Source organism: Rattus norvegicus, chromosome 5 (genome assembly GCF_021556685.1).
Source record: "Rattus norvegicus strain SHRSP/BbbUtx chromosome 5, alternate assembly SHRSP_T2T, whole genome shotgun sequence".
In the NCBI taxonomy this organism is placed as follows: domain Eukaryota; kingdom Metazoa; phylum Chordata; class Mammalia; order Rodentia; family Muridae; genus Rattus; species Rattus norvegicus.
The window spans coordinates 129,965,001-129,977,080 of NC_141538.1; the positions used below are offsets into that span (position 1 = coordinate 129,965,001).

The 12,080-nt window shown below is 37.4% G+C and overlaps 1 protein-coding gene across 5 annotated transcripts in view; it reads left to right on the forward strand.

The window, feature by feature from the left end:
• Eps15 (epidermal growth factor receptor pathway substrate 15) overlaps window positions 1-12,080 on the forward strand; it is a 100,224-nt gene that overhangs the window by 35,918 nt on the left and 52,226 nt on the right. For 3 of the 5 annotated variants that reach the window (NR_158458.2, NM_001365390.1, XM_087549164.1), the window contains 3 exon segments: window positions 4,573-4,662; window positions 5,511-5,656; window positions 7,410-7,566. Coding sequence is in view for 4 of the 5 variants with exons in the window: in NM_001365390.1 (NP_001352319.1) it covers window positions 4,573-4,662; window positions 5,511-5,656; window positions 7,410-7,566 (393 nt within the window). In the remaining variant the exon portion in view is untranslated. 5 annotated transcript variants of the gene reach the window in all.

Here is a 12,080-nt window from a genome sequence, read left to right on the forward strand (position 1 = left end):
ATAGGAAAGATACTGTTAATGTGCAATAAAAATGATAAAAGCCCTTGTGTTGATCTGATGTGCACTGAAAGTTAATATTTCTTAAACACAAAGAGAAAAAACACTTGAAGTCAGTGGTTGGTAATAATCCCGAACTCAGTCCTTTCCTTTTCTGGCACCCCGTGGAAGTTTAGCTTGGTTTGTGATGACTTACTTTCTTTCTTTCTCTCTTCCTTTCTTTCTTTCCCTTTTTTTTTTTTTTTTGAGAGAGAGAGAGAGAAAGTTTCTCTGTGTATCTCTAGCTGTCCTGTATCTTGTTCTGTACACCAGGCTGGCCTTGAACTCAAGAGATTTACTTAACCTCTGCCTCCCAAGTGCTGGGATTAAAATCTGCCACCATCACTGCCCATCCTAATTTTATTTTTAGATAAAGATATCCTAAAGCTTTGTAGTTTATTGTCTTTATGTGTTTCCATACTCACAGAGTATATACCAGCTTGAAAACTATTGTTTCCGTCCACACACGGCCCACATGGGGCACGTGGGGTTAGGGGGCATCATGTAATCTGGTTGCTGTTTTGTTTTAGTTGCAGTCTTTTTATAGAATAGAGTACAGTATAGTAAAAGAAGACCATATTCCTCAGTACTAAAATTAATTTGTTCATCTTTAATATTTTGGTGAACAAAATTTTAGCTTTAGTTTTGTCAGGGAAACTATTTTCAAGAAACATGAAAGTAGTAACTTTTTTAACTTTCAGAAAAAAAACATGTTGTCTGTTGGCAGCGGACGGCAAGCGTTGCTTCTTTGTTTTGTTTATTGTCCACTTTCCAGGCAGTGACTTCCATCTGCAGCAGGAATGCTGACCTTGATATGCATGCTAGTCACTCTGTTAGCGGAGTGAAGTCTAGTACTATATACATTGTCAAATTGGCTGGAAAGGGTGTGCCCAACAGATTGTTTCTTTCTGGAGCTTCAAGTGTTTGGAAACATAGAGTTCATGTGTTTTCAAACTGACATTGAATTCTTAGTTGTTTGGCCAGTTTGTGGTGAAGACTTGGTTTGGCTATTCCCTGGATACATAGCCCCAGAGAACTTGTTAGAAATGCAGGTTCTGGGGTTGGGGATTTAGCTCAGTGGTAGAGCGCTTGCCTAGGAAGCGGAAGGCCCTGGGTTCAGTCCCCAGCCCCGAAAAAAAGAACCAAAAAAAAAAAAAAAGAAATGCAGGTTCTTTAGCCCAGTGTCAGCTTTATTGATTCTAAAATTCCAGGAAACTCTGATGTGCACTAAAATCTGGGTCCACAGGTCAGATATAGCTTTTCCAGTTATAAAGGAAAATGTAGTAGTCAAAATTATTATACAGGTGCTGTTGTTAATGCTGTAGCTAGGAAGATCTTGGTTTATTCCATATATGTTTATATATAATATTATTATATGTTATATATAATATATTAACATTTTAATGTTTATCTATCTATATGTGTGTGTGTGTATATTAAATTTTTTTATTTTTGAGAAAGACTCATAACCTAGGCTGGCCTTAAACTCAGTCCTCTGCTGTCCTGTCCTGAGTACTGGGGTTATAGGCATGTGACACCAATGGTTTAGTATATACACTAGCTTGTGGCATCTTTAAAATATTGTATTAGGCAAGTTAGCATCCCTGAGCTGCAGTTTCTTCATTTATAAAATATTAGCCATAACATAAATTGTAGGTCACAGTTGTATTCAAGTCAGTACTGATTTGAAACTCTATAAAACTCAAACTTATGAGTTAAGATAGGAGCTCAAGCTGGCCTTTGGTGGTGCATGCCTTTGATCCCAGCACTTGGGAAGCAGAGGCAGATAGATCTCTGTGAGTTAAAGCCTGGGCCTCACAGTGAAACCCTATCTTGAAAAACAACAACAACAACATTAACAACAACAGCAGTAGCAAAAAGATAGGAGTCCAAAGCAAACTTCCTTTTGAGAGAATCAAGAAATAATACACCCATTCTCAGTTGCAATGGAAATCCTTCTAGAGGTTCCATATAACTTTGAGTGATTTCACGTGATTAAAGCTATTGTCTGTTTTTCTTTTATTATATAGTTTTTGTAAGCCATAAAAACTTAATACTTTTCTGAGAGTTGAAAGGTATCTCAGGTTTTACACTGAGATATTCCATAGATAGTATGCTTTTTTAATATATATGCTTTAGATATTTAAAATATTTTTTAAGATAGGTAATACATTCTAATCATTCAAAATTAGTACAAGAAAATAATGGGGAAGATCCATCTTAGTCCTCAACTGATGGAGTCTTCTCTGACCAGCTACTTTTCTTAGTTTCTGGTTTATCCTTGAATTTTACTGGTCCAAATATACAAAAATTGTGAATAATTATTTGCTCTTTACAACAGAAGATAACAACACACACATACTCTGGAGTATCTCTCTCTCTCTCTCTCTCTCTCTCTCTCACACACACACACACACACACACACACACACACACACACACACACACACACACTGGAGGTACGTGTTCAGCACTGTATTTTTATGCCATCATTGTGCTTTAGATTCTTGGACTTATTTTCTCATTGAATACTTCGTGATTTTATTTTCTGGTGTATTTTGGAGACTGCATACAATGGATTGCTTCCAATTTAAGTATGTAATTTGGTAAATTTTGAAAATTATATATTCGTGAGGACAATATCACAATGCTTTTCCATGATTTATTTGTTTGTTTTGTTTTGTTTTTGAGACAGGGTTTCTCTGTGTAGCCCCGGCTGTCTTGAAATTCAGGCTGGCCTGAATTCAGCCATCTACCTGCCTCTGCCTCTCGAGTGCTGGGATTAAAAGGCATACACTTTTAGCTTTATTAACTTTTTAAAATTATTGTTTCATAGTTTTTTATTATATAGATATGCCATAGTTTTTAAATTAGTCTTTTATTGATGGACAGGTGCTGTTGCAGCCAGTTGCTGTGGTTAATATTTCTTTTCAGGCAGCATTTCATATGTAGGAAAATAAATGTAATATTGGTTTCCAGATGTGAGATGGTTGAGCCAGAGGGAAGAATATATTTGCAATTTGGTGGTCAGTTTGCCCTTCAAAAGGATATTACTGGGGCTGGGGATTTAGCTCAGTGGTAGAGCGCTTACCTAGGAAGCGCAAGGCCCTGGGTTCGGTCCCCAGCTCCAAAAAAAAGAACCAAAAAAAAAAAAAGGATATTACTGATTTGAGTTCTGTGAGGAGGAAAACAAGTTTTCCCTCTAGTCTTTCCAAATTCTTGGCTGGATTCATGTAACAAAAGACATGTTCTCAAAAGAAAATTAAGTTTATTCATATGTGTAATTCATGTTTACTTGGGAGACAATTTAAGGAAAGACTCTCCAAGAAGTGGCATAAAACTTAGGCTATTACAGTGTCTTCACCATATGCAGAGGTTTAAGTAAATGAGAAGCAAAGGAAAAGGCCTCAGTCACTAGATTGGGAAAAGGTGCCAATGGTAGATAGCAGTGACAGTAGATAGATAGTGTCGGTAACAGTACAGCAGATAGCAGCTGGAGTAACGCCTCTTAGGAAGGTGCCTCTGATGCACCATGTCCATGCTGTGCAAAGTTAGGTGGGGCTGTGACTTGTACGTGCAGCCCCAGCACTTGAGAACTGAGGCCAGAGGGAGGTTTGTTCCCCCACCCCCACCCCCAGAGGGAGGTTTAAGGCAAAGTTTTCTTATGTCTTGCCCAGTATGCCCTCTGCTCCAAATAATCCTGCTAAAATGGCATTTATTACCCTTCAGTGCCCACTAGCAATGTCTGACAATGCCTCTTTCCCTACAGTTAGTTTACCTCCCAAGTACATTATGAAACTTGGGATTCTTTCCACGGCAAAATATTAACACACTATAATTTTAATCTGTAGTTTTAGTTTAAAGGTAAAATTAAGCATGGTTTTTATATGTTAAAGGGTGGGCTATTGTGGTGTCCCTTGGGGGTGGGGTAGGGTGTATGTTAGTTGTTCATATTTTTTGTCCATCTTTCTATTGGACTTAAGTTTATGGTTATTAATTTCTAGGAGCATTTTATATACTAGGAGATTTCTTTACAGACAACATCTTCTACTCAAATTCTCATATTCTTTGCTATTACAAGAACTTCAACTGGAGTGAGCCTCTAAATTTTTGCTATTGCGTTTTTCTTCCTAAGAATTATTGAGTTTTGAGTTATTTATTTTTCTTCCTCTTTCCTTTTGTTTATTCCTCTTTTTCTTCTATTTTCTCTCAACTTTTCTTCATCTCAAAAAAGATTTGAGATGAGGCCATGGTGGCTCACAACTTTAATCTCCACACTGGCAGAAGCAGGCAGATCTCTGAGTTTGAGGCCAGCCTAGTCTACAGAGCAAGTTCCAGGACAGCCGGGGCTACACAAAGAAACCCGTCTCTTAAAAACAAACAAACAAGATGTGTGTGTATGTGTGTGTGTGTGTGTGTGTGTGTGTGTGTGTGTGTGTGTGTTGAAAATGATTTGTGGTTGAGCAGGGCTTAATCCAGTGAATGAATTTTGTACCAATTTAAAAATAATATTTGACACTGTTTTGCTATCTTTAAGGCCATGTTTTTGGTATACTGTGCACTGGAGAAAGAACCTGTGCCAATGTCCTTGCCTCCAGCCTTGGTGCCACCTTCTAAGAGAAAAACGGTCAGTATATCAGGCTCCATGTGGGCGATCCCCTCTTCAGCAGCCAAGGAATCTTACCACTCCTTACCACCTGTAGGCATTTCACCTACCAAAGCACCGTTAAGACAGGTAGAAATCTATCGGTGTTCAAGGATTTTGCTCTAACAAAAGTGCATGGGTGTGATTGATAACGATAGAAGGTGCAGTCAAAGATGTTGCACTCCCTAGTTAAGCCTGTATAACATGATGCCCCGGAGGTGCTCCTGAGGTCCTGTGGATGTTTAACTGGCTTTGCCTTCATCCATCAGAGATTAAAGATGGAGATGGAAGATACTCTGCTAACATGCATGCTTGCCCTGTCATCATAATTGTTTTTAATCTGTAGTTAACTCTTGATTCTTCAAATCAGGTTATTAATTCTGATTGATTCTTACTTCCTCTGACCTGTCTCTCGTCAGGTTGTGTAAAGACAGCCAATGACAGCATGTGCACGATCAGCTCTGGGCAGGAATGCTGCATGAACTGTAGAAAATGGAACTTGGGGATTATCTGGATGTTGTTTATACAGGTTTCCCAGTCACTGGTGTTAGTATGCAAATTCAAAGGTCAGGCTTAATTGTGCTTGACGTCATTGGTTACTTAAAGAAAAGTGTTAACCTGGCATCTGTAAATGCCTATCTGACTTTTAATTTGTTGGCTTCCCTTTCTACTGTTTGGTTATGATGTGTGTGAGGCAGTGTCCTGCCATCAAGGCTATTTGGGTGGATTTGTTCAGGTAGTAGATACTGCTATGTGTGAAAAGAGTATCAAATGTGTACTCTTTTCAAAGTTGGATTCATTTTGACAGAATCTTTCTCTCCCCACTCTAGTGGGTTGTGTCCCCTGCAGAAAAAGCTAAATATGATGAAATCTTTCTGAAAACTGATAAGGATATGGATGGATATGTGTCTGGACTGGAGGTCCGTGAAACCTTCCTAAAAACAGGTTTACCTTCTACCTTGCTAGCCCACATTTGGTAAGGCTTTATTTTAATAATTTTTTTAAAAAAATGTATATGTGTGGTTGTGTGTCAACTCTAGTTTTATACATTTGTATTTTTTACTACTTTTGTGAATAGTTATTATTTGTTACATTTTTAATAGAGGAAATTCAAATTTAAGAATGATGCTTAATAAACTAAAATTTTAAAGTGGAATTAAAAAACAAACACAAACAACTCTCCAAAACTCAAGAATCTTCTTTGCCTAAAACCTTAGGTGTCTGAAGTGTCAGTTCCTTGTTAGGTCGTTAGAGTGGAGCCTCAGTTCACACTAGCTCCAGCTCTACGAGGTCTTCAGAGAAGCTGATGGCTGTAATTTTAACACTCTAATAAGTGGTATCTTCAGGGCACACCTGCAATCCCAGGACCCAAGGAACTGGAAGATCTGAAGGTCAAGTCCTATCTGGCTATACAGTGACTTTCAGACCAACCTGGAATAAATGAGTCTGTCTGTCTGTCCTCCCCTCCCTCTCTCCTTCTATACACACACACACACACACACACACACACACACACACACACACACACCACACAGAGAGAGAGAGAGAGAGACAGAGAGACAGAGATTGATTTAATTTTTCTTTAAAGGTGAATAGAATTTATATATACAGATTTTTGCCATCCTTTTATCCGTTGATGGAGGTCTGTTGGTCCATTTCATTCTATGGAGAGTAGAGCAGCAATAAACAAGGGTGCAAATATCTTTGTAGGAAAATAGATGTACAATATTGAGGTTATTTAATCTCAGAAAAATCCTGTGTATTCTTTGTGGGTCATTGCCTGTACTGTATACATGTACATGTGTAAATAGATACACATGTCAGAATCGTAAGTATCCCATGTAGTAAGGAGCAGGAAAGGGTGATGAGGAAAGACAGTGCAGGTAAAGAACACTGAGTGATGAAAGAAGGTATAAAACTTGTGTTTCTAGTTTTAACTGTCATAGGTTTTTAATTTTTGTATTGGATAAGTGTAGGAGCGTGTAAGCAAAAATTGCATAGCTTCAGAATGATTGTATGTATTCATAGAATTGAATATGCCCACATGTGATACTTACTAACATCTGTTTTCTGGTGCTCTTTAAATTTTTTAAAATTTCATTATTTGACAATTTTATACATGTAGATATTTTGATCATTCACACACACTCTCTCCATTACCTCTCTCATCACCTTTCCATTCTCTGGAGTTTTATCTTACAACCTATCTTCTTTTAATTTTAATGTTTTTGTTTGTTTTCTTTTTTCCTGAGCTTAATTAGAGTTGCTTACATGTACATGGGTGTAGGATTACTTACTGGATCATGTGCAATTTACCAGAGACTACTTCACTGAAGAAGTGTGACTTCCTTCCCACTGCAGCCATTAACTGCCTCAGTTAATGGTGGAGCCTGGTGTGTCCCTCTCTTGTTACTGTAGCAGTGTTGATGGGCTTGGTCTTGTACAGGGAACCACAACAGCCATTCACATCCAGAAGACAACATTTCACAGCAGCCGTCTCCAGCTTCCTGTTCGCATATTTTTCCCTACTCTCTCTTCCATGATGTTTCCTGAGCCTTGGTGATCTTTTCATTGTCTTAATTGGTCCACCTCTAAAATTTGTGTAAATTTTGAATAAGCCTTTTGCAATTCTTCTGATTGCTTTTTAAAAAGTTACAATCATATTTTTCCTCTGGAGTTTTGGGGTTGATAACTGTAGCAGCATTGTACTGTTTTGTTTATTTGTATAGGGCACTATGTGACACAAAGAATTGTGGGAAGCTTTCAAAAGACCAGTTTGCCTTGGCTTTTCACTTAATCAATCAGAAGTTAATAAAAGGCATTGACCCTCCTCATAGTCTCACTCCTGAGATGATTCCACCATCAGACAGGTCCAGTTTACAAAAGGTAAGAGAACTTCAAAGAAGACCTGCATGCCCTAGAGAAGGACAGGTACTGTGTCGAGTCACACAGTTGGAGGAACAGAGCACTCAGAGCTGGGAGTGTGCGTGCGTTTGTGAACATGCTTATAACCTTCTGTTACATCCTTGAGCTGGAGCTCGTCAGCCTCATTCTTCATTAGTCATATGACAGCTGTACTGGACGATAGTAAATTGAAGATATTTTTAAAAACATTTTTGAAACAGGGTCTTATGTAGCCCAGGCTTGCATTGAACACTATGTAGCTGAAAATTACCTTGAACTTGTAATTCTTCCTGCTTTCACTTCCCAAAGATTATAGGCATGCACCTTTGCCTAATCAAATTTTATGAATAGAGTTGAAATACTAGCTGTAGGAATTAAATTGTTACATTGTACTCAATGATTTATTTTTACAGAAAACAATACAAATATGGAAACAAAATCTAAGAGATAGTATTTGGATAGTATCAATTTTACATCAAAATAGCCTTCAAGAAAAACTGTACATTGAGGATACATCTGTATGTGGCTTTTGCCATAGAATGACTCTTCATTTCTTTAGTACACAGCTGAATTTCATATCTAAACAGCTAGAAGCTAGTTGGGTTTCTGATTAGCAGTGGGAATTTTCAGAACATCTTCATTTTATTCACAATTCCCTTTGAATTTTTCTTTCTTATCTAGAACTCTTTTAATATAGCACATTTACAATATACTGGTCTATAATAGACCTTCCAAAGGACTTACATATGATGTATTAAATAACCAAATGTAGTTTGAACCTATAGTCTCAGCTCCTGGGAAGGCTGACATTAAAGAATTCTTGAATCCAGAAGTTCAAAGCTATCCTGGGCAGCACAAGGAAACCTCATTTCAAAAAAGCCCAAGCAAAATAAAATACCCCACTCAAAACTTTGTATCTTTAATCCTCTTTTCACCTGTAATATAAGTATTTCTATAATGATTTTTTTCAGGGTTGTATATAAGTATTCTCTTTCAAATATTAATAAAATGTTTTGATTTTTCATTAATTTTATAAGTTAAAATTTTCATTTTAATCTAGCAAAAGTCAAAATGGAATTTACTCCCAAGTAAACTACATAGAATTCACCACTTCCAGGTCCAGAGAATTGGATATATGAAAAAAAATTGCACTTTGAGAGTTTTGGGATGGGGCACTTTGTGAATTTTTGCAGACTCTTTGATGTCTGACATGGGTTCTCTGGGTTCTGGAGAGGCTGAAAGTGATGCTGCACAGAAAGATGAAGGGTTCTGCTTTTTACCTATGCTCTCTGCTCTGTTCCTGATACTCAGCTGTGCAATATTGTAGACTTCACTTATGTAGAGTTTGTCTTCTGCATTCCTAATTTATAATGACTGAAATGCTCATCACGTCTACTCTCCAAGAGAACAGGATTGAGTCACTGATTTTGTCTGCTCATTGAAATCTGTTTGCTAGTAGACACTTGAGATTGTATCTGTTACCCAGTTTATAATTTACTAACTTCTCAGAGATCTATTCATTAGAGCATACCTTGTCTCTTGGTTCCAGATTCATGGAAATACTTTATAACTGTTAGTCTTGGTATTATCTAACTGTTGTCTTATCTATTAACCAAAAAATAAAATAAAATAAAACTTGTACTTACTTTCAAATAATCTCTTTTCTCCTTACAATCTGATTTATTAAAAAGAAGAGGTACTGCACTTCTGCACTTCAGCTAACCCTTCTTGAATGTCGCTTCCTTCTCCTATGTTTCTCCATTCTGCAGCACTCTGCTTCCGCCTTTCTTGTGCTGTCAGTGTCTTAACTCTCCTCTCTCTCAAGGTTAGAGCTTTATCTTATGCTGTCTTTGTTGTTTTAGCATTACAGTTTTTATTTACATGATGTATTTTGAAATTAGAGTGTTTTTTTTAATGCAGCAAAGTTGACAATGAAAACAGTTGATCAGCATGCTTTTATCACATGTCACTTGATCCTTGCATGCACTGTGGCTTGCTTTCCCTAGACTCCTTAAATTCACTCAGAATCACTAAAGTGAGACTTACGAAATGCACAAAATATGAGAGAAAGTATTTGTTAGGAAGGGTGCATGTGGGACCATAGAGATGGCTCAGCAGTTAAGAGCAAGGACTGCTCTTCCTAAGAATCCAGGGTTTGGTTCTCAGCCTCACATGGTGGCTTTGCATTTGATGTCTGTAACATCAAATCCAGGGGCCAGACACCCTCTTCTGGCCTTCACAGCACTACATGCACACTTATATACATACAGCCAGAACACTCTTTTGCACTTAAACACTAAACAGAAAGGGGTGTGTGGACAGATGCCTGCCTTAGCAGTTAGAGCACTGGCTGCTCTACCAGAAGGTCTGGATTGGATTCCTAGCTCATATGCATGGCAGCTCACAACCGCCTGTAACTGCAGTTCTGGGGATCCAGAGCTCTCTTCTGGTCCCCACAGGCACCAAGTACACACTTGGTGCACAGACTTGTAGGCAAGCAAGCACTCATACACATAAAAAAATAATTCAAATCAAATAAATGAACAAAATAATTTTTAAAGAAGGGCAAGCTACATTTTCCTATGTGTGCCCTTCATAAGCTATATGATTTTAGCTGTTTAGGATGTTTCCATATTTGCTTGCATGCCATTTAGTCATGTAAAGCTACCACCTTCTAATTTGTTTAACTTTATGTTTTTATCTGTTGGTATTTTAATAGAAAATACTCAAATCTGAGCCACTTTTTAAAGTTGGAGTGACAGAAGAGGTGTGGAAGCCATGTGTTTTCTGGTATACTTGCACCTCTGATAGAACACTTCTTGGTAGCAATTTAAGTGATAGAAGTTACTCCTGATGATGAAAGTGAGATCAAGTGCTATTTTTTTTTCATTTTTTTTCACTTGCCTGGCTAGCTGACTCATCCTAATCCACAGGTCAAGTTTTAAATAAAGCTAAAACTTAGTGAATGTCTCATGCAGAAATATGCTTTAAAATTTTTAATTTAATATAGTATCAGTAATTGTCTGTGTTTCAGTGGGGTTTAGTAAAACAGTTAAGTTTTTTGAGAATCATTATGGCAGTGTATACCAGTAACCTCAGCATTCCAAAGGCTAAGGCAGGCTTACAGTAAGTTTAAGACTAGCCTAGGCTATATAGTGAACTCAAGAATAGCCTGGGCTACAACCACTCCTTCAAAAGACATATATCTGATGTAAAGTTGTAATTCATATAAAATTAGAATTTTAATTAATTGAGACCATACAGATGAGTTTTAATGCTGATAGTCAAAACAATTTAATATTAACAGGTAGTGTGATATTTAAAAACATAGAAGAAATTATTCGTCAAATTTAATCGACCCATTTACCAATTACTTTTGGCACAGTGTTTTCAAAAAAATTTTTTTTGGCATACAAATGCCAAAGGTCATGTTAGAAATGACCCTTTTAATATAATCAGAAGACTTTTGATACAATTAATAGCCAGGTTCAACTTTGAGCAGTCACTTGGTCTGTTTCCTCAGCTCTAAATTGAGTTAATACTGACCTCCCTAATAATCTACTTTTCAGATTACTTTTGAGAAATAATTGATGGGCTTAGTAAACTTTAAATTATTTTATAAGGGCAAGGAAATGGAATATTGTGGGATATTATGCAACCTTCAGATTTCTTCTTCTTTTTTTTTTTTTTTTTTTTTGTTTTTTTTTTTTTTTTTTTCCGGAGCTGGGGACCGAACCCAGGGCCTTGCGCTTCCTAGGTAAGCGCTCTACCACTGAGCTAAATCCCCAGCCCAGATTTCTTCTTCTGCCGTATAAGTTGGTGACATACATTAAGTTCACATTAGTACTAATACTCAGTTTTATATTCTGTTAATGAGGTCACTAATATTTCCTAGGTTCCACACAGTTAGATTTCAGTTTAGTTTCCAGAAGTTGAGGACTCTGATATTTGTCAATCAGATTGTAATAGTGTGTATAAATCAGGTGTTTAGAGGAGCAGTTATCCTTTTGTTTTGACTTTAAAAAGCTAAACAGGACGTCGATGGGAGTTCAAAGTAGAAAACTGTTTATCTGACCTAAGTAGGCAGGGCAGAGATTAAATTCTCCATTTTTCTGGTGAAGAACATATAGTTAACAAAGCGACAGAATCTAGATTAAGCCTAAATTTTGAGTCTATAAGTAACATTTGGTAACCAATTCTGATAGTTAATATTACTTATTAAATGAAAACTAAGTGTTGGGTACACTAGCACCCCATGTAATCCCAGCACTTGTGGATAGAGGCAGGAGGATAAGGAATTCAAGGTCACCATTGTCTTCACAGCAAGTTTAAGGCCAGGCTGGGTAAATGAGACCCTGCCTCAAAAAACCAAAAGGGATGGAGAGATGGCTTAACAGTTAAGTGTGTTTGTACTGCTAGAGAGGCTCTGGAGTTTGACTCCCAGCACCTATGTCACACTGTTCACAAACACCTGGTGTGCACACGTGTACACACAC